The sequence below is a fragment of the Necator americanus genome, chromosome II (genome assembly GCF_031761385.1).
Source record: "Necator americanus strain Aroian chromosome II, whole genome shotgun sequence".
NCBI classification, from domain to species: Eukaryota; Metazoa; Nematoda; class Chromadorea; order Rhabditida; family Ancylostomatidae; genus Necator; species Necator americanus.
The window spans coordinates 34,158,687-34,181,723 of record NC_087372.1 but is presented as its reverse complement, the minus strand read 5'-3'; the positions used below and the strand labels follow the sequence as shown (position 1 = coordinate 34,181,723).

Below are 23,037 nucleotides of genomic sequence, written 5' to 3'. Positions count from 1 at the left end.
GGAAGTGTGGAGAGAAGAGCGTAGAATACTGCTACATAAATGCTCATTAATATATGACTATATTCATAATAACCAAAAAAAAAAAGATTAGAACCCTGACAGAAAAATGAAGCGATGAACAAAAAATAACTAGAGGACATTCTAGCATCACAAATGCCACCAAATTGGCCGATAGACCCGTGAGACCAGAAAAAAAAGAAAATGATTTGGTCGATGAGTAATTATGCTTTCAAATTAGCTTCAGGTCAAGGAAAAAAATGACTGAGGGAGCCAGGTCATACATCCACGGTTCCTATCGTTTCTTTATTTCACGCATGTACTCCGTACATTCTTCAGGTGCTGGTTCCAATGTTCTGCAGAGGTTTTCGGTGAGGTCATAAAGTGCATCACTGTTCCGTTCACTGTTGATCATAATCCACGGAACGAAATCGAGTCGTGGGTCAAGCGATGCTGTCCGAGAACCGGCCAGCGCCAGAAGACGTCGTCCACGAACCCCTGTGGCACAGTCACGCATCCTGAAAGGTAAATTATTGTCGTACGGTAATGCATACTCATTCGTTTTAGTCTCGTAGTGTACGAGTAGAAGCGAAATCTGATGGAAAACGTAGAGTTCGGGTGTAGATTACGGATATGAGCGTAGTCCCGGTCAATTCTTTTCAATCGTCCTAAGAACGACGTGGCAATTTTTTTCCTACAAGATACGTGAAAACGCGTCCACTTGCACATGCTCCGATCTCCTCAGCAGTTTATTCATTGGTTCGACCTGGACGCGCTGACGAGGAGACTTTATTGATTTTCGACCGCTCGCTCGCAGAAGCGGCGCGAAGAATGGGACGTTATCATGCACCTCGTAGGAATAATCGCAGTTTCCCACGCCGTTTCTCAGGACAACTAGATTAGAACTGAGTGAGATCACGCACATAATCGTGAGATTCTACATTCCCTGCTCCATATTTTCCCACAGGTTTCCCAACCATGTTCCGCGGCACATTGCCTTTAAACAATCTTTGGCCAGCAGAAATTAATTCTCTTCTTCAAAACTCACTGTATCTCGTCCAACAAAACGTTTTTTGCAACACATGTAGACATCGCGTCATCGAGACTATGCTTTCCTTGAATACAATTAATTACTGGGACTATCTTATCCGGGAATCCTAATCGATCGATAACGCAGTTCATCAGCTGATTTAGTACACATTCGGTTCCGCCATGTTGACAAGAACATCTGAATACATATCTCAGGAAGTTTAGAGATTTATGGATAAAAGATTCAAGAAGTGAACACCCACTCAAAATCATCCCCTTTTGCCACGCAACGAGCCTTACCAAACGGGACCAATGTCAACTCTACTCGTTTTGTTGGGGATAAAATCGTCCACGCTTTAACTAATTGTGTATGAATAAATCTGAAATTGATGGAGTTCTCCTTTGAGCTATGAATATCGACAGAGTCAGCTTCTATGCCCTCCACAAATTGATTGCAACGGAAGAGAACGTACCGTGATGTATCAGGACACATCGACTCCAAGTAGACCTCAAGTTTAACGGTGTTTAGTTTCGGCTCTTCCGGTGCCCCTGGACCCATAATCTGAACCAATTAGACTCTCACTGAAATTGAGTGAACTTTCATCTTTTTTTTCTGCAAATTAATGACTCATCAATTTCATTCATTGTAGTTACTCCAAAAATTCTCTGATTTTATCCATATAAAATCCAATAAAAGAGAGAATAAGAGAAATATTGTAACTTCAAGAATTCTTCATGGGTTGAAAATATGCATAATAAAATCCGATTCTTTCTGGGTTCCCTTCAATATTTATTTGTTCTGTACGGCTACCGATGCAAATATTTGCACAAAAAATATTTGTCCTACAAAAATTCCTGCTCTGTATACCTAAACCCTACTTTGTGTTTTTATAGCATACCCTAAGAAGCTCACTTTCCAGAAAAGTCGATCTGCCGACGATAGGTCTGCCAAATGATTCGTACAATGCCTTCGAAGGAACAAACAGTTCAGATTTTCCAAATCCCTTTCAAATAGTATTAGCGGATTTGGACGAATTTCTCCTTCGGCGAGTACTCCAGATGGCAGTAGTTGGATGAGAGTAAGAAGTAACAGCATTCCGCTATTAGAATATTCTTTATCATCGTAAAATCATAACGTAAGCATGGAAATGGAAAAAAAAACAGTAAGGAGGACTGGATTCTAGAGGAATAAGTGGAGCGAATTCGCTAAAATGAGGAAAATTTGTTGGGGGTGATGAGGGCAACAACTGGTAGAGGTTCAAAATATTTCACAGCAATTTTCAATAAAAAAATAAGATTTTTCACAAACGCACAAATAAAAGGCAGAAAAACATCTTCTATTTTGATAAGATGGAAAGAAAAAGCGCATTTAAACGATATAATAACAGCTTGAATCAGATTTTTTCTCGTAAAAAAAACCGCAAAAAATTTGTTTCAAGATTTCTATAAATAACAATAATAAATAGTAATAACAACAGTAAAAAAGTAAATAGATGATTTTGAAAGAAGAAAACGTTCACTCCGCTTCAACTACACCATTCTGCTTGAAAAGAATTTATATAAGGAGAACTTATTTACTTAGTAGGCAAGATTTCCCGTTCCAAGCTTAAAAAGTCATTGATAACTGCACAAATACTCACTCAGTCACACTTAAAGTGCGATTGAAAGTAAAAAAAAAACGAGGAAGTGTGGCTGAAAGTAAAAAAAAAGAGAGAAAATAAAAAAAAATTGTGGTTCTCATAAGTGTAGGAAGTTAGCGGTGCCCTTCAAAATTATTTTCTCCATTGAAATGGCCTAAATTTAATGGTACGTTTTAAATAAAACGAAAAATTCCAGTAATTATAGCACTACTAATCGGATCAATCCACGAAAACGTTAAAATCCCTAGCGTAATTGCAATTGCAATCTATAGCAATGCTAGAAATGCAGCAAGAAAGTGAAAATGAGGTCGATCGTCGTGATTATTATCCAGATGTGTGTGAGATGTAACGAGATGTTCGAATACAAATAGGAAAGTGATAGCGGCGATAGATTCCGTGAAATGATCCGGGTAACTCGATGAACTCGGGCTGCCCGCGCTAATAATTTTCACTTTAAAGATTCTAGGTAGGACGAGCGGAAGGAAAACCTGGAAGAGTTGCAGCGTTGAGCGTGCATATCTCTTCATGTTTAGCATAAAATAAGCAAGAAGAGCCAGATAGGCTACTAGGGAGACGTCAATGAAGAAGCAGCCAACAGTAGATTCACGGGACCACCCTTTTTTTCCAATATAACACTCCACAATCCTTTTTTTACGCCACGCCTTTATCCTTTGACTTGTGTCTCAAGGATTGTAGCCATAAAAACTGCGTACTTATCTTCTTTTAATCTTTTAAAATATAAAGAAAATTCAGCTAATAAGGTTTATTTAGAAGTAAATTTTAAGTAGATCTTTATTTTGAGTTCGAAAACAAATTTTTAGATGCCCTGGAGAAGTTAATCCGAGCAAAAAATACGATAGTTATGATAAAATGGTAGAGCTAACCATATCTAATTTTATACATAACCCGTACGATATGAACAAAAAACTCTCTAATTTTTCTAGGATCTTTTAAAAATGTGAAAAGGTGAAAATAAATTTAATGAGCACTTCTATTGGTAATTCTCAGACTCTTCAAACTATTTCACTTATTTCAAGTACCTATAAAAAAAATTCTATAGAGGATTTCTCATGAATGTCAACTCCTCATGTGGTAGCTACAAATAAAATAAAAATGTGAGTATTTTTTTTAAATTTTATTCGTAGTATATAGTATATAGTATACATCATATAGTAAGAGTATCTTGACAGAAAATCTGATCCTGCGTGATTTAAAGGTCCTAATGAAAACAGTGCTGTTGCCGCTGGGCGCCGCCGGTCAGTCAGCTGTTGCAAAAAAACATATTTCAGTAAACAAAGGAATGAGGTGCCGAGGGAGAATTACTGAAAAAAAAATTTTGTCGACTTGTATTAAATGACTTCTTTCCACATGAAAAAAAGAATTGTTGGAAAAGAAATCGCGAAAATTCTTTTGGAGCAAAAATAGTTCACTGCTGCTGCTAAGAGAAGTGAGCAGTAGTATAAACTGGCGACTAGGTGGAGCAGTGGCTGCTCAGACGATCCCAAGCCAAAAAAAGAGATATTAATAGCTACAGAAACAATAAATCCGAGCGCTTCATATAGAAGATAATGGACCGATGGTGGAGTGTGTGTGTGTGTGATTTTACACATTCCACTTTGAATCACGGATCCTTCTCTATACGTTTCTCCAGAGAAGCGTTGTAACGCTGTGGCAACCGCACAATCTTTTGCTATCGCTATTGAATTAGCATGCCTACGAGGCAATAAAATCAGTCAGAAGAATATCATAGTAACGAGTTCTTCTAAAAATTTTTTTATTCATACTTTAATATAGAGCAGTGGAATAAAATCGCAGCAAAAAAAAATGAACATATTCGTTGTTTAGTAAACCTGGGAATACATAGAAGCAGCTGAACAGGATTGAACTAAATTAACAATCCTGTTCAACTATTCTCTTCTAATTTTTAGTCAATAGACAATTTTACAATATAGGAAAGAGGAGCCGATACAATACATCCTGACTTTTATCTGAAAAAAAAGAAATTTCTGATCTGAATTATTAGTGGGCGTTTTGGCTGTTTTATTTGCAAACAGCAGCAAAATTCAAATCAAATTTTCATCGAATGTCCCCATTTATCCGAAATCGACACAGTCTCGAAAAATTCAATATAAGCCACTAGGATTGCAGTTGGTGGATAAATTTTCGAGAGATAGATTTTTTTTTTGAAAAACTAATAGTTGCATTGTTGGAGTACTGTAATCCGGTGCTCTTTTCTACCATAAATGTTTTCATAAATCTGGCCTTCATAGAAATTTCCAAAGCACTATTGATTGATCCATAAAAGAGAATACACGAAAAAAAAACTCGTAAAAACTTATGAATGTTTAAGTAAACAGATTCTAGTAAGAAAAAAAGTTGTTAATAAAATTCAAGGGAAAAAATTGAAAATCCAAGAAAAAACTGCATTGAACTGAAGCGACAGTAAAATCGCTTACTTCTCCTCGATAACCGTACATAGCGCTGTATTCAGGTCTTCGCGTTAACCATCGGTACATCAGGAAAAGTAACAGAACTGCAGCGGCTGTGTATAAATAACGTCGCAGACCGGCTCGCGTCATTTGACGACGCATTTTTCCTGAAATCACTACTAATAACGATACTGTATTATAAATTTGTAAGTAAAAAGGTCCAATATAGTAGTATGGTAATATTTAACGGGAGAGATTTAAATTCTTAAAAAAAAACACTCGTGTAGACTTCCATTGCAATTTCTGTGTGGCACTGAGAAAGAAAAATTTCACTGAAATTCTCCCAGCAATCATATTTTTTCAACTTCAAAATAAATTTCAAGGCAATTTTATCTTAAAAGTTTCATGAAATATGCTTCAGAAATTTCACAAAGGTGAACCAGTTCTAGAATTGTCTAATCGTGCAAATGTTGTAGCAGAAATAGCAGATATCTACAGGTTAAATGAAATAAATGATAAATAACGGGTCCAAAGTGTACAAAAGAAAATCATAGAATGATGAGAAATTAAAAAATAGATAAATTTAATCATGTGTGCTTAGCTATAAAAATTTTCTCAACGCAGAAAAATGAAGGTACCGTAAAAATAACTTTAAAAAAAATACTGTTCTCCGGGACAATAGCAGCTATTGTTGCTTCACAGGGACAAGTACCTAAGCCAAGACTGTGTCGAATAAACGCGAAACCAATTTCTTTTTCTGGATTTCCAAGTTGGAAAGGGGAGAAGGTTGGGGAGGGGAGAGGTGGAATGAGCCGAATAGAGCGAGATTATACTGACATAGGTACTATTTTAAACTCAGCTGGAGCCATAGATGCGATAGTCGGAGCCGGTGCTCTGACCCCTTCACTTTTGAACGGTTGGGGAAGGGGCCTCCTTCACATTTGAACGGTTGGCGAAATTACCCCCTTCACTTTTGGGCGGTTGACGAAAGGACCCCCTTCACTTGAGCTGCACCCCATGAGCTAAACCCCCTTCACCTGAAGAGGGTCCGGCTTCTCCCTATCGCACCTATGGCTGGAGCAGTAGTTCGATCAAATCATTGATTGAACTCTTCATGGACTATTCATATTTGGATTCTACTAAGCAATAAACACCAGTAATTCACCTTTATCCTTGTCCATTGATCAGAAAATGCTTAGTATGATTAGGAGATTGTGTTCGACTAGGAGAACTTCGGAAAACAAGATCGCAGATCCGAGAGACGAGAGAACAAGCGACCCGTCCTCGTACTCACTTTCTCTTAGAGACACCGAAAGTGGGTTGAATGACGAGGTCATCCGGACATAATTACAAAAATAGGGCTTTCGGAACGATTAAAGAGGCTCTTAGATCAAAACAAAAATCAAAATAACAATAAACAGGTTGGTATGTTCAAATTCGAAGCCGTTTTTACAGCCTTCTGCTACTGTTACGTTATTTAGTAATTACTTGTATATTTCATAATTTGAAAAAACCGCCATTTCACTAACCTATACGGTAACGGTATTTGCTCCTGTAGAATAGGGGAAGCATTACCATATCGACCAACTAAACCATCCCCATAGTGTGGAAATAATAATGAGAATACGATGCTCATGGAAGTTTTTCCGAAACCAGGTTAAATCAAGTTATGGTCCGGTCAGAACAGAATTTCCCAAACTATTCTTTGAATCCACTTAAACCGTCTGAAGAAACTTCTTCCTTATAAAACTGCTCTGCCAAAAATCACAATATTAGTTGGAAAAGAAGTCGCAAATGGCAACGTTTGCGAAGTGTAGTGTAGAAATTTATTATTTACTATTTATTATATTTTATTATTAATTTATAATTTTTTTTTATTTTTATTTTATTATTTATACTTATATATTTTAACGAAATCCTAAAGATCCCTAAAGCAGCGATCTCGGACAAAATCGCAAGACCAAGATATTCAGAAGCAGTGAGATTCTCCCTTTGAGCAAAAATCAATATCATTGTTTCATAATGTGAGCATCTCCAAAAAAAACGTCAAAAATAATTTTCTGTATGATTCATGTACGATTGCAGTTAAAAAACCAAAGTGAATGAAAATTTTAGAATTCACCCCTACCAGACTCCACCAGTTTTTTTTTCCTAGTCGCTTCTATCTAATAACATGCAAATATCATTTCTTTCCCCATTTTCAACTGTTTATTTGTTTATTTATTTGTTAGTATATTCCCATCCTATTTATTTATTTATATGTTTATGTATTTATTCTATTATATTCCCATTCTTATTTGATTTCAGTTATTCGAAAAATATTTCATTTCCTTTCCAAAGTGTTTCACTGAAATATAGCGTACCACATGGATCAGAATTACAACTAGATGATTCCTGGGAATAAAGAAATTGACGTAAAAGTAAATGGAAAAAAGAGCGGAAACATTTTAATATGAACGAGAAGAATGAAAAAAAGGTGAAGAAAAAAAATAGGAGCTTCTTGAAAAACAATTTAAAGGCAGCATATCACGAAGTTGACGATGTTGGGATCTGTCCAGGAAGAAAATAGGATTAAGGGTGTTGATTGCGAGCGTTAGCTCCCAATACTGCGCTCCAGTGACGATACTCCCAGTAATCGCCCTGAAGAACGAGGAAGAAGACAGCCTTTCGTTACGATTTTTCCAACGAGACAAATTGTGACACGCTAGTCTCATATATGCGTTACGTACATACGAGTGAACAATGAGCAATGAGGTCTCCTCAACAGCCTATTGAGAGAAATAATTAATTAAGCATTAATTAATTATTTGAGTTGAGTAATTGAATAGACTGCTGAGTGAAAGCGTAGAAAGATACCGTTATAAGGCGTGTCGTAGGAAAAATCATAACCGAAGGCCGTCTCTAAGCCGTTTTTCAGGATGATCAGAGGGAATTGATCGTCTCGTACTCGTAGTCTACGCGTCTAACCCAGTTTTAGTCCTGAGGAGATCGCAATCACTCACTAATTTCGTGGTAAACTGCCTCTAACGGTTCTAATCCTTGAAAATATGCATGTATCCTGTACAAAATTGCTGTGTGACGAGTGGAAAAGCTATTAGCACTAAGTGTAGCGCCCTAAAAAATTAAAAAGAAAATAAATTAAGAAGGGATCCTTATTTTTCTCGATCACAGTTACTTGAACGGCAAAATTCTGCTTCAGCAATAATTTGCTATGGATATTTTCAAAAAAAACCAAAGGCCATGAAGAGGAGGCAGACGAGGATCTGCTGAAATTCGAAGAAGGATACCGGTGATTTAGATGAGAGGAAGGAAGAAGGGCAGAGGCAGCGAAAACGGCATGTCATAGGTCCGCAACACTGAAACTACACAAATTTCGCCATTGATGTGTGATTCACGAACACACATCCTGGTGAAACCAAATTGGCGAATTTGTTACCAATCCATCATCGCAGTAATAACTATGATTGATTACGGTAACGGAAAAAAATTTCAGCTTAGAAAACGGACATCGATTAAATGGAAATAATGGATTATGGATATGAATGATAGCAAAGTTGTTTCTCTCATACTCCTAGAAATAATGATAAAACAAGAATAAAATGAAGAATAATATATAATGTAGGAAGAATAACAAGAATAGAATAATAATAAGAATATAAGAAAAGGAAATAGTAATGAAATAAAAATAATAATGAAAGAAATAGTTTCTCTAATATTGGAAGACTTCTAATAATAAAATAATGATAAAATAATAAACAAGAATAATAATGAAGAATAATACATAATACAGAAGAATGAAGAAATGAAATAAAAGTAATAATGAAAGAAATAGTTTCTCTATTACTAAAAGACTACTAATAATAAAATAGTGATAAAATAAAGAATTACTTAGAGTATACATGAATAGAGTAATAAAGTAAGAGTTAAAAAGTTTCTGGCGTTAATCAATCCACTTGGGACGCGCCCCCACGTTCACTTCAATTCAGAATCGTTTGAGGTTTACGAACGTGTATCTGGCCCAAACAATGACTTGCGGTGGCTAGTCGATGTGCCAAGTCAGTGTCGTTATTCTCCCAGACAAGTCTGGTACCAATTTATCGACCCCTGAGGGATGAAGGGCTTGGTGAGCACCGGGGCGGATTCGAACCTCCGATCGATCGTGCAGGAAGCGGAACCTCTAACCGCTACACTACACCCGCCCTAGAGTAATAAAAGAAGTGATTATTAAATACAAACAATTAAAGCAATCTGGTGTTAAAAGAGAAGAAAATAACATAACAAATTATATAGAATATAGAATAATAAAGAAGTAATGGAAATAGAAATAATGATAGAAATAAAATAAATAGTAAAATAATGATAATAATAATAAAAGAAATATCTCTCAAATGCTAAAATAAAGTTAGATTGGTCCACATCTACTACTGCGAACGTTGAGGCGACGTAGTAGAGTCCGGGCGTAGAGCAGCTGAGATCAATAACCTGTTTATCACGGAATTCTACTACGTTTCTTTCGCATATGTGAGAGATTGGTAAGGGATGAGGTTAAGGATAAGGCACCCAAAGGAATACATTTATTTATTTATTTATTTATTTATTTATTTATTTATTTATTTATTCACTCGTTCATTCATTCATTCATTTACTCATTCATTCACAAGCATCTGTGATGTATCAATACGAAGAAGAAAAGAAAAAGGAAACATACTGTCTGAGTCAGAGCGAAAAAAAAACTCTGGATACAATTGCACATGCAGCTGAATTGAGCAAGTAAACACAAATAAATAAATAAATAAATGTAATAATAGTAAGTTTTTGAAGAATACCGTAAACTTCTGTGTGCTGCATATTTATTTTTTGCTTTGAGTGTTCAAATGTAAACGATGTATAGATTTCCTAGAAGTTCCTAACAATCCAGGCAATTGGAAGCGTGTCTAGATAAGCGGATTTCAGACTAGGTTGTAGATGTTCTGCTATGCCACTCATTTACGCGCAATAACAGCAAAATTCCCAAACCTGGCGAAATTGGCAGGATCGTATCGATATTCTGAAGATTATATTTGATTGGAAGCAAAATTTTTGCAGACTTCAATGGAAAATTTTTCAATGTAAACATATATAGGTTAGATATGACGTTCTAAATGAAAACGATATGTCTAAAGTCGCTCCAGGATCATACAGGAACTTCGAGACATTCAAAAGAAAACCGAAAATCGAGCTCAAACAATAAAATAATGTCAAATAACACTGAAAATGTTCAGTCGCACAATTGCCAGCGTCAGGTAATACAGGATTTTCAATCGAATAGAATCGAGCGCGACATTGTGACTGTAAATCGAAAAAAGTACTGCATGAAACGAGTTTTAACATTCGCAAAGATCCTGTATTGGATGAATCGGCCAGGAAATCTGGAAATAAAATCAGTCGAGTGTGAAAAGGGCAATTATAAAAGAAAGTACGTTGAATCTATTTCCGTCGCCGTCCTTTCTCGTTTTTCTTCGATGCTAGTTTACCGACAAAACTTAATGAATTCAGTAAAAATCTAATAATTAATCTGAAGCAGTTAACCTACTCTTTGCAAAATTGAAATATATTACAGAAAAATACAATAAGAACTTTTACAGGTCTCAGTTGCGGACGTTTTGCCTTGACGGTAGTATCCTGGAACCGCTATAAGTTACAGTTCTGACGACAGATACTACTAGAGATGAGATACGAGACCAAAAAAATGCCTACGTTGGAATGTAAACCAAACATCTGTCGAGAAATTTTTTATTCTTTTCATTTTTAAAAAATTAAAAAAGAGAAGTTCTGAACGCAACATAAGACAAGATAATCGCGGCTTTTAAAGAGGAAAATATCTCAAAAATCATTAAACTTTAATTCAAGCAAAAAAAGTGGAACAAAGTCATAAATCAGTACACATTAGTCACTAAGTCATCAACAATTAGTATAAAAAACACTGTAAAAATTAAAAGATTAGAAATAGAAAGACAAAGAAAGAGTATGTCACTACAACCAAAAGAAATAATAATTAGTGAAATAGCAATAATTAGGTGGCGCTAACATTTAACTCAAGTAAAATCACCAGAAAAATCTAAAAAGATTAGAAATTTCCATAACGATTAAAAATTTCGATAAATTATTCGTTCGTTATGCTCCGAAAAAGTTTTCCATATTTATTATTTCAATTAGGCAAAGTTTGTTTGTATTTATTTCGTTAAAAATTTATTTCTAAAGGGTGCGAGGGTTATTTATCTATTTATTTATTTATTTATTTATTTATTTATTTACTTATTCATCTATTTACTTATTTACTCACATACACCTGCGATGCATCAAAAATAGAAAAAAAAGAAACATATTGTCAAGGTCAGAACAAAAAAAAATGTTTCAAGTAAGAAAAACCCAACGGCGGGAAATCCAAAAATAGCGCAAAACAATGTCGATAAATTAACGACTAAGGGGTGACCGATACAAAAATGTGAAAAAAATTGCACTCCTAAACTGGTTTCCCATCCACGTATCACTTCGAGAACTATTCTCGTCGTTGCTCTGCCCACCACTTCAGCTTAGTTTTTCTTCTTCTTTTTAAAACTCTTCAATTTAATAGCAATTCACTTAATTCCGCTACAATTCAATTTAAGAAATTTGAAGTCGACATTACGGTAAGCGAAATCAGAAGCCTACCATGTGAGATCTGATCCCCAGTGGAGGAGAGCAACGCTCGTGCTTCTCCTTCTTGAATCATCTTTGCTTGCATCTGACCCCGCTATGCTATCAATTCGTCCTATTGTATACATACATATAGATTTCATCTTCGGTGAGAAACATGAAATAAAAACAAGGGAGGATGTTGTTCAGGAATGTTTAAAGGCATCACCCCACGAATCTGAGGTGGTGCAGATGTCAGGTGGAGTATTCTTCTAAGGGTTAGTAGATTACGGAGAGGAGGGTGATTCCGTCCATTTCTTCCTAATTGCCGTAAAAAAACGGTCCGCACAAGGCTGGCGTGCTCCAATCGAACTACTTGTAGAAAATAGTGCGCCGGAACGCCCGAAGCCGTATCTTCCGGACCGTTTTTTACGGCAATTAGGAAGAGATGGACGGAATCACCCCCTCTTCATAATCTACTATCCCGTATATGAATACTCCACCTGAAATCCGTATCACCTCAGATTTGTGGAGTGATGTTTTTAATGTTAAGGATCCAAAAGTTTCTCGAGAAACTGATAAAAAAAGGAAGAAAAAAAGAATTGAATGTAACTATGTTTAGAGCCTAAACTATAAAGATTGAACCTATCTATGTTTAGGGCCCTAATAATTCAGTAGTAAAATCAAAAATTGACTTAAGAACCGTACCGGACAGACCAAAGGCAAAAATTTCACGTTCTTAATAGAGCTAACATCTGTCCAGAGAAAAACATTGAAACTGTGGATGAGAACTTATAAAATAATCACGAATTCGACGCTAGACACACAAGAAAGAGGGGAAAAAAGGCAATATCCGGACCGAGCATAGAATTAATGTAAAATTCGAATGAAGGAAGTAAAAACAGCTTAAGCAAAAGCGTCTTTCTTCTGTCAATGTGATCATAAATGAGAAATATTGCAAAAAAAAAACCTCAACCAAATATTATTTCCGTCCTATGGGTTCACCGCGCAAGAGCAAAAGGTGAATCCATGGCCTTAACGCTAAGGATGAGGTAGTCTGTGAGGCAAAATTTCCGTGAGTGCAATCGATGTGACATCGTGGGTGTATGGTGGTGGTGGATGGGTGCGTGCACGTCTCTGTGTGTGTGTGTGTATGTGTGCTGAGGATGGCCGCGCAAGAGCTGATGACCGACTAATTCCGGGAAATAAGGAAGGAAAATGCGCGCAGACGTTCGGACATGGCGGTGAAAAAATTCCCAATTAAATTTTAAAGCTAATAATTACGTTGGGAATGTGTGTATTATAAGTGCGTACTAATATTCCAGGGCGATACAACAATTGTGAAGACATTCAACACTAAAATTCATTGTGATGGCGTTATGGATAACAAAACGAGCGTATGGATGGAAAAACCAACAGAAACTCGTTCGAAACGACTCGTTGACGAGATTTATAAAGTGAAAAAAGTACAGTAGTCTTTTTCTATTCATGACCCGATTTCAGTTTTCTTCTACGCTCACTCACTTTCTACGGAACGTTTCGAAAGTTTGATTTAAAAAAAAAAACTACTTTGGAATTCTGATTACTGTAAGTCTCTAGCAATGGTAAATCCCGCCCCCATTCCAGAATAAATACGAACCATGGCCTGATCGTACAAATGGATATAAATGCTGAGCTCGTACTCCGTGGCTGGCTCAGTCTAGCAAGGATTGCAGTGAAAGCTCAGGAAAAAAAACTTATCATATAGCAGAAGAGAAACTCAACGAGAAGAAATTTGTGTTCAGGAATACTCGAAATTCGTTAGGAATCGCTAAGAAAAAAGTGCGACGCAAGAGTTTCCGGATAAACTATCGCCTCTTGTGGAGGCTTCTCGATGTCAGCGACATTCTCCACCCACTTTCCTCACCTCATCCCTTCACAAAAAAAAACAATTAAGGAGCAAAACTAAGAACAAAAAAAGATATTCGATGCTCTTAGTAACAACTAGAACATTCTTTTTATCATACAGAAAAAAAAGGGAAAAAAACTAAGGATAAAAGATCAGAAAGAAGAAAACTAAGCTCTACTGGAGGCATTTATTCAAAACAGGCGCCACCATAATGTGCAGTTAATCGATTCGACTGAAATCACTGCAAAAAAAAAAACTAAGCTACTTATCCGTAACGAAGAAAACTCGGATAAACCGCCATATGTGTTGCCGGGGAAATCCTAGCTCTGTATTATATTCAGCAAATCTCTTTCGTATCCAAGCACCTACCACTTATAATTTTTTTTAAAATCCGATGTATTTACTTTAATCACAGCGACAAGCAAATGGAATGGAGGGAGAAATAAGCATGTAATAGAAAAAAGTTCTCTTTTTTTTCTGTTTCATTCGAACTCAGCCTCAAAGTTTTTTTAAAGCTAATTTACTCAAACTTAAAGCTAATTTAATAATTGTTGCTTTTGCTGACACATTTGCTAACAATGGCCGTAAAAAAGTTCAGCAACTTTTCTTTAGAAGCGCAATTATTTAAATCAGTTTTTTTTTGTTTTTTTTTTAAAGCTCAATTATTTTAATCAAAAATTAACCGAAAATATACAGTACTGACTATTTAGAATGGATCATAAATATTTCAAAGAAGCGCTGCTGGGCCGTAGTTGCTGTTTAATTGCTTTAGTTATATTGGTGGACGAATACGTTGTTGTCGGATTAGGATCCTGTTACAAGACAGAGACATATGCCAACTGCAGGAACGTGTAGTGTAAAAGTACTTAACGAAGATTAGACACGCTATATCTGTTTTCGAGCCACATCCATTTATACAAATTAAATTCTGGAAGTATATTTGAAATCGGCCGCTCATTAGCTTTCGAATGCTATTTTCGACGTCCAATTTTGCGCATTCCCAACGATTCCCACGTTTTGCGTCGGAGTGATCCGTCGGAAACGAATTCGGGGAACAAAACTTAGTGGCAGTGTTTTATGTACAGTGAAATTTATTAAAAACTTTTGTAGACTTACCTAAATAGTTTCCGATCGAAGCGAACACCATGGTGAAGCATTAAAGAAAGGCCGAATCACGAGAAATGATCACTTTTATTCATATCTATACTAAAAACACATCGATTCGCTGTCCACGGCTGCTTCGTCCACATAGAAACATTTGCATTTTGATATGTTGATCGCGAAAAGCACGATCATAGTGCAAGCAAAAAGGATGCTTGAAAACAAAAACAAACAACAAAAATAACATTTAATGAAATAACATCTCTTGAAGAGAAGCGAATAAAGAAAAATAGAAAATACGATCAAAAAGAAAACACCGAAAGAACGGTGCTGGTCATCCAAGAAGATCACACTTACGTTTAAGATTATTTTTTAAAAGGAGGAAAAATGAAAAGAAATAGAGAAAAGAGCATAGATAGTTTTAGATCAAATTAGACGAACAACACATAAAGTGCCGAAAACGCTTGTGAAGTCCGGGAAAAATCGAATAGAAGCTGTCCAGCCTTTTAGTTCTAGTAGGAGCAGTTGGAAAATTTCCACAAATTCTAATTCTATATGCACAATTTGTCGATACTGAATGTACTCACTGCGTTTATGTTCAACTTTTGCTCGCATCCTTTCACTAGTTTATTTATTCCTCTAGCAAAAAGCAGATTAGCATAAATGTTCCTTCCTCGTTTTAATTTAAATTTTCTTATTTCTCGACAACTCCTCGTTATTTTTTAATCCAGGTCATTCAGAAACTGACAGGACCACAATGATTGGAGAATTGGTGCGCTTGTCCCTCCTATAAACCTCTAAACTAGGAATATTGAAGGTCGAGTTTGAAATCTCATTTGAAAATCTAAAATTCAAATTAGAATACAGCTGAAAAAATAAACTAGGAATTAAATCAGAAACTCATGGGAATTGATTTATATTATTATATTATATTAATTATTTATTTATGATATTTATATTATTTATATCGTGTAACGTTCAAAAATACCATCTGAAGGTAGTACATATTTCATAAAATTGAAGGTGTAGGAATCTCTCCACGAATAGAGATGTTTGCAAATGTAGAGACTTATTTATATTAATTTGTTATTATTAATTATTAGTAATTTCAGCACATATTTCAAAACATTATTCATCTAAAGAATCAGGGAAGAGGGGAGAATAACGAGTCTATCGCATTACATCTACCTCACCTCTTTTTAAAGAACCGCCACTCATGAAGGGAACCAATTTTGTGTCGAACAAGAATTCTGGACAAAAGAACTGGTTACATTTCAATTTCAGGGAAAAAAGAGAAGAAAATCGTTCACAGAACATCTCGTTAACCAGTCAACATCTGCATGCAATTATGACAACACCATACGGCCGCCAGTTGAACGAACTCGTATGAGGAGTCTTGTAAAAAGTTTTTAATTTTGTTCTTAATTTTCTTCGAATTAATTTTATTGGAGTTTTTGGCAAATCACAAAGTAAAATATGCTGGATACGTTAAAATGAATTAATCAAAACAATTAAGGCAGTGAATAGTATTATTATAAATAAATAAGAAAACAATTGGTAATAAAATTATAATAAATGAAATAACTAAATAAGTAATAAATAAAAATATTAATAAATAAAATTTAATTTTCGCAAAAAAAGGTCTCTAAAGAAAAAAAAACACAACACAAAGTCCTTACAATTTTTTAAAAGGAAAAAGGAAATCTGATGGAAAGAGGTTGTCGATAGCCTCCAGTTAAACCGTCGTTACTGTATTTTTCTCTGAACCGTATTTCAGGTACACTGCTCATCATAACGGACACATGTAAGTGGATTAAAAACGAGTCGAATTCCGGTGAGGTCCGGAATTTTGAGTCACTCGAAAAACTGGACTGCTCGAAATACTACTCGAGGTTTCTGATCGTTGGAAATCTCAGGGATTGAAAAAAATTGATAGAACGAAATTATCCTTGGTTAATTTTTTTGGAAGGAACAACTAGCTACATGTTCACCTAACGTAAGGGTAATACTCAGAAGAAATATTATTAATTAAGCAAAAATGCCTCTTTACTAAAGACTACTACTACGGGTTGAGCCACGTCTTTGATCGGGTCTCCAGCTTAGCTGGACAAGAACGAGAAGAAGCTGCGCAAGAAAATTATTTATTATGTTTTTTTTTCTCGAAAAATCTACACATGTTTTTTTTTCCGTTGTTTATACATTCTGCAAAGATGTTAACATAAAAGTGCAGGGAGGAGCTTCCTCGGGAACATTTCTGCAGATAATTCACATGAATCTTCTTTCAAAGAAAAATGCATTTTGACGGAGTTACTTCCTCTTTTGACCATTTCTTATTTGAAATTTCCACTGAAAAATATAATTAAGATATTATTATAAGATAGGGTAGGTGTAGCGCAGTCAGCAAGAAGTTCCGCTGTCTACACGATCGATCGGTGGTTCGAATCCGCCCTAGTGCTCACGAAGCCTTTCATCCCTCCGAGGTCGGTAAATTGGTACCAGATTCGTCTGGGAGGATAAAACACTGATTTGACTCCGAAATTCATTCTATAGGCCAGCTACACGTCAACCTCAAACGATTCTGAATTGAAGTGAACGTGGGGGGATCCCAAGCAGAATGATTAACTCCAGATACTTTATCCTTTATTCTAAAATGTTATTATTGTAAGATATTATTTGCGAGGATTCTGAGCAGACACTAATATAATCTATTTTTTTCGTAAACCATGCTTTGTCCTAAATTTGTGGTGAATTATAAAAGTGATTTCTAATTTTTACAAAATTAATTGAAAATAACCTACCATATTTTTTAGCAACACGTAGTTGAATCCAAAGCAGATCATACAAGTCTTTAAAGTGTTTCGAATAAAAGGAATAAAAGAAGTTAAATCCTTTTCAGCACTCACCCAACAAAGGATCCGGCTCTTCACAAATTTTTCCCATTCTAGCTGTTGACCGACGTGGTGACCCTAAAATAAACAGTGTTGGTGCGGCCGTGGACAGTTGAATGACAGGCAGGTGAAAGCTGAGTGCACGTACAAATAGTCCACAATAATAAAATGTGGATCACAACCACTGGTAGGCGGAGATTGCTCGGAAGAGTTTTTTTTAGAGCTGGTTTTAGCGGTTTTAGTACTAGAGTGCAGTTAAAAGTATCTAGATCTGAGTTGAAAAAGCTGGTAAGGATTTTCAAAACATCCTGTTAGTGATCAACTTGTCTTGGATATTGTTTTATCCAATTTTTGCCTAAATATTAACTAATACTAAACTAATTGAGTAAATGATTACTTATTTTGCTTCAAATCTCATATAAGGGAAAATATTCGAAAACCTCTCAGCACACAAAAAAACATGCCCGCCACTAGTGATACCCTGCGGGATATTTTTGGTGCCCAGAAAAAAATCGAAACTGTAAACACCATCTCCTCCTCTGCACAAGTATCAGTATAAAGAAGGGAGCTTGAGGTATTCAAATCAAGTTCGTGCTGCCATTGGAGAGCCAACAATAACAATATGTATGTAGCAGTTAAAATGAGAAAATCAATGTTAACAATAGTGAAATGGAAATCATGAAATTAAAATAAAATTTGGAAATGAAATAAAATCATGAAAGAGGGTAAAGTGTGGCTGGAAGGGGAGAGGGGATCACTCAACCGCGTTCTTATTACTGGAAATCAATAACTAAGTCACTCGGAGCCCTAAAACTTCAGCATTAGTCTTAGAGGATCCATGACCTCTAAGGAAAAGCTACTAACAGAAAAAAGGAAAATAGAGCCTCCAAAAATAAGAGCACGGTTGAGTGCGCCCCGAAAAAAAAAACACTTCACTTTACCGCATGAAACCTTCCTCGGACGAAGAAGATTTTTTTGACTTTTCAAAGTTTCCTTTAGACTACTACTTACTTACTTACACTCATTACTACTTATTTACTTTGAAATGGGTGTAAGGAAGACGTTGAAAACAAAAAAAAAACCTTACATCAGAATTTCTCCTAATAGACTGCCCAACTGGTGAAAATCTACTGTGTAAATAAGTTTTTTGCTTTCCGCTCCCAATTTTCACACGCTCAGCAAATCAAAGCTCTTCTCAGGATAGAAACAAGAAATTCAGGGAGATTTTTGAGAGGAAGAGACTAGCATCTATTTCTGAAACAACACTCGAAACACTCTATGAAAAAGAAACTAGGAAAACATTCGTGGGAAACTAGTTTTGTTTCAGCTATCCACTGTCACCGAGGCATTCCGACGACGAGTTTTCCAGAAAACACTGACGAAAATTGACAGATCTGTGGTTTGCTTGGAATATATCTGGAGTTAGCCGCTCTTATACACAATTTCATATCTATGTATCAACATAATATGTAAAATTTTAGCGGAATTAATCGGAATGCAAAAAATGCGAAACGCAGAAATTATGGACAACCTTTCAGAAATCAAAAACTCCCAGCGATAGAACTTTTTCTTTTTAAGAGAGATCAAAAGAAAAACGAGAAAAAAGTAAATAACGCGAATTACTTCCTAGAGAAGTTCAAATTTCATAAATCCTCGTGAAATCCACAAAGAAATTCAAGAAGGGAAAAGCCTTCTGAGAACGACTGCGGTCCCTTGACTCAATAAATCATGAATAATTCACTATGAATTCGAATGAATATCGTAAAATGAGCGTTCGGAGCTAGTAAGCCGGCACGTTCTTTTTTCCCATAAAACCAATATAATGTACACACAAGTTTCAAATAAACGTAATAATAGAAAATTTTCAATAAAGAATTTCCAGCTGGGAAAAAATCGATGAATTTCGAAATATCTATGGGAAAAGAGGTGTGGATAGAGCTAGCGTACACGGACGGCTATGTAATGCTCGAGAGGACTAATTGAGGGACGAGGGCTCGCCAGACGTCCATCCGTCCGTTCGACGAATCTCCTCGTATTGATGGATAAATGACCCAAATGCACACATATATTCAGTAAGAGGTTTCGATAAACAACGGACGGACGTACGAACGCACGGACCACGTCCACACGTCGCGACATATGACAGTGGGCGGAGCCTACCAAGAGAGCAGCACCGCTTAGCATCGTTTCTTGCAGGATATTTACATGTCCTTCAGTTAAGGATAACGTTAATCCGACAACGAAACATGTGTGATGTAGCAAAAAAAAACAAATTCCAAGAACTTGGGCCACGAGCATATATCCGATAGTCCGGTGCTCCGATCCACTTCACTTTTGAACGGTTGGCGGAGGGACCACCTTCATGTTTGCACGATTGGCAAAGGGATCCTCATCACTTGAGGTGCACCCCGTGGGCTAAACCTGAGGAGGGTCCGCCTCTCCCTATCGCACCAATGATCCGGAAATTAACGGATTGAGTATTGTAGGAGTTCATCTGGAAAAGTAGAAATATGTGCATTGGATCGTACATTGGACCAAACTCCGGCCTATGCCAACAAACCTCATGAAACCCATCTGATAGAGGTCCTTGGAGATCGAAATTAACAGCGGTCAAGTCCCATTCTAATTGTTTTACGGAGCCTTAAAGGCAAATTTGACGCGGTGAGGGAATTCGCGGGAAACGCTAGAGATGGGATTGTGGAGTGCGGGATCCGCAGTGGCTACGCTCATCTCTCCGTAATCGCCGTAAAACGTTAAAAACGGCGTGGTAACCGCTTTAGTTCCTGCGAAGTACATTAGAACGCTCCTCTACGTACACATTATGGTCCTCGCAGCAGCTGATCGGAAGATGTCACTGATTTTACGAAGATTAAGAAGAAATGAGTGGAACAACCCCGGATCCAGCGCGGATTCCCTCACTACGTCAGATTCGTGACATACTCCTTTTAAGTGATCCATCATTTAAACGAGATACATATAAATTCAATAAAAAATACATTTCAGTCAACAGTTCGATTGATTCAATAATTTTAACTGAACCTAACTTGAATAAGAAATCTTTTTCCTACTACATATAATAACCCTTGAACCTGAGTACCGATAGTTGATAAATATTTGAGCCCACCACCTAATAATTCATACCAGTACTCAAAGTTAGATGCTAGATCTGGTCATCCGCAAGGATTTCCGGAATAATCAAAAGCTTTCTGCATCAATGTTCACCTCTCCTGAATGGACCCATACAGCTGTACGAATAAGTTTTTTTAAACGCTAATCTTTTTTAATTACTTGGAAATTAATAAAGGGGTTTAGGCCTTAAGATTTTCAGGTCGATGCCCCAAAAAATCCAATTTCAAAATATTAGCGGGTTTTGTAATCTGCTTCAACTGAATAATCTACTTCTACACGATGCCAGTTCTTGCACTACATGCCAGTTCTTTTCCTCTTCCAAATCCTCGCTTTCGTAATCCAAAAGCGAAATTTCCGATGCTATAACGCTGTATAATGAGTAGACATGAAAAAGGTAGAGGAAAGTGTACTACTCCAGAAGGCAATTTCGATCGATATACATTCGATGAATAGGAAGATGTACGCTATCATTTGCGCAAAGAGAAAAGACAGCGGAGCAGCTGTTCCGTATTAAATGACGACTGTATTCCGTTACCCGCAAGATGTCGGTTACTTTTTTTTGGGAAATGTGGACGAGTTGTCGCGGCTATAAGCCAGGCAGTAAAATACACTGCCGTGGAGAACGCAAGGACGAAAGTAACTTTCGGATGATGCGTGACTGTCAGGTAGCATAGCTCAATGAAACTTGGACTATGGATGGAAAAAAACAGCTACAGTATACTACAGACGGTAACTGAAAGAAATAAAAACTAAGAACTATAGAAACTCCGCAATGAGACGGACAGGAATGACATTTTTATTCGAAGAGAATAACTACACTGAAGTCGCGCCGATTTATGATGATCCCCTGGATATTACAAAAAGCGGGGCATGGTCCTTGATACGGTATGTGATCACCGCGGACGGGAAAGCATGCTCTACAACGTACTCCAATGCTAGCCACAAGCTTGGGAAGGGGTTCATGTGGAAGGGCGCCATGGTCACGATGATCTCAAGTCAAGTGACGTCCAGCTTCCTGTGCTACCAATGGGAGACCTCCGAGAATATACTCTCGCAATTTCATTCATTTCCACTAAGTTGCTAATAAATATGTGTCAATGTGGTGTTATGTTATTTTACTTATCTTGGTCTTAAGTTTTGCACACCAGTGTAGTTTCTTTCTTTTCCTTACAAACTTAAAGAAGTGGAAAAAAAGAAACCATTTAGCGATTTAACGTGCTCGAAGAACCATGAAAGGAAGTAATGAAATATTACGTCTGAAGGAAGGTTCTGTCTGCTTCTGTTAAAACAAGTAGAAAGCATTTGGAAATTTAGTTTACAATAAGTTTCAACACAAGTTTATTTACTAACATATACACATATAACATAACAACTATACATAACAACGTAGCAAATTAAATAAAACACAGTTGATTCGCGTTAATCTTGAAGGCATCACCCCACGAATGTGGGGTGGTACGGGTTTTAGGTGGGTTATGCCTATACGGGTCGTAAATTGTGGGGAAGAGGGTGATTCCGTCCGTTTCCAGTGATACAGGGAGAAATGGGCGGAATCACTGTGTCACTGGAAACGGACCCTCTTCTCCACAATCTACGACCCCGTATAGGCCTATAACTCACCTGACACCCGCACCACCCCAGATTCGTGGGGTGATGCCTTTAATTGCGAAACGATAGTGTACGCATTCCTTCTGATGAAGCTCATTCACGTCATTGTGTTCTATACGAATTTCAACAAGGAGGAAGTGCTACAGAAGCATGTAGAAATCCATTGAAATTGTTTGGTGAAGGTAAAGTTTCTGAAAGGGTAGCTTTCTGATAGTCTTTCCACCTCTAAACAAAATTTGCCTCTGAATAAGAGAATGTTGTGTATATGTTTTCTTGTTTTTGTATGATTCAATGTTGTGTATATTATGGGACAATCGAGGACCAATACATTATGAGCTTTCAAAATCGAACGAAAAGCTCAATTCGGAGAAGTATTATCAGCAATTGGATAATTCAAATGCAACAGACCAAGAAAGAGGCCGGTGATGTTCAATAGAAAGGACATCATGCTGCATTGGGATAATGCCAGGGCAGATGCCGCTTTGGTGACTCGTCAAAAAATTTCAGAACTAGGCTGGAAAATTCTGTTGCATCCACCATATCTAACGAGTTTACCACCACCAATTTTTGAAGGGCAGTACATTAAAAAATGAAGATGTCAAACAAACACTGGTCTAATTTTTCGCATCAAAAGATGAAACATTTTTCAAAAATAGGATATACATATTGCCTTC

At 36.7% G+C, this 23,037-nt stretch overlaps 1 protein-coding gene across 2 annotated transcripts; it reads right to left on the bottom strand.

Annotated features, from left to right (window-relative positions):
• Nucleotides 1-292: 292 nt before the first annotated feature.
• RB195_020373 (uncharacterized protein) lies at nt 293-14,784 on the bottom strand (the record flags this gene model as incomplete). 2 transcript variants are annotated; one of them, XM_013442125.2, is made up of 6 exons in its annotated part: nt 293-515; nt 1,046-1,225; nt 1,290-1,406; nt 1,500-1,588; nt 5,123-5,262; nt 14,754-14,784. In XM_013442125.2, 6 exons carry the CDS (start codon nt 14,782-14,784, stop codon nt 293-295), a joined length of 780 nt encoding a protein of 259 aa, XP_013297579.2. The 2 variants fall into 2 exon arrangements, with proteins under 2 accessions (XP_013297579.2, XP_064044523.1); XM_064188642.1 differs by lacking the exon at nt 14,754-14,784 and adding an exon at nt 6,625-6,673.
• Between the last annotated feature and the right edge of the window lie 8,253 nt (nt 14,785-23,037).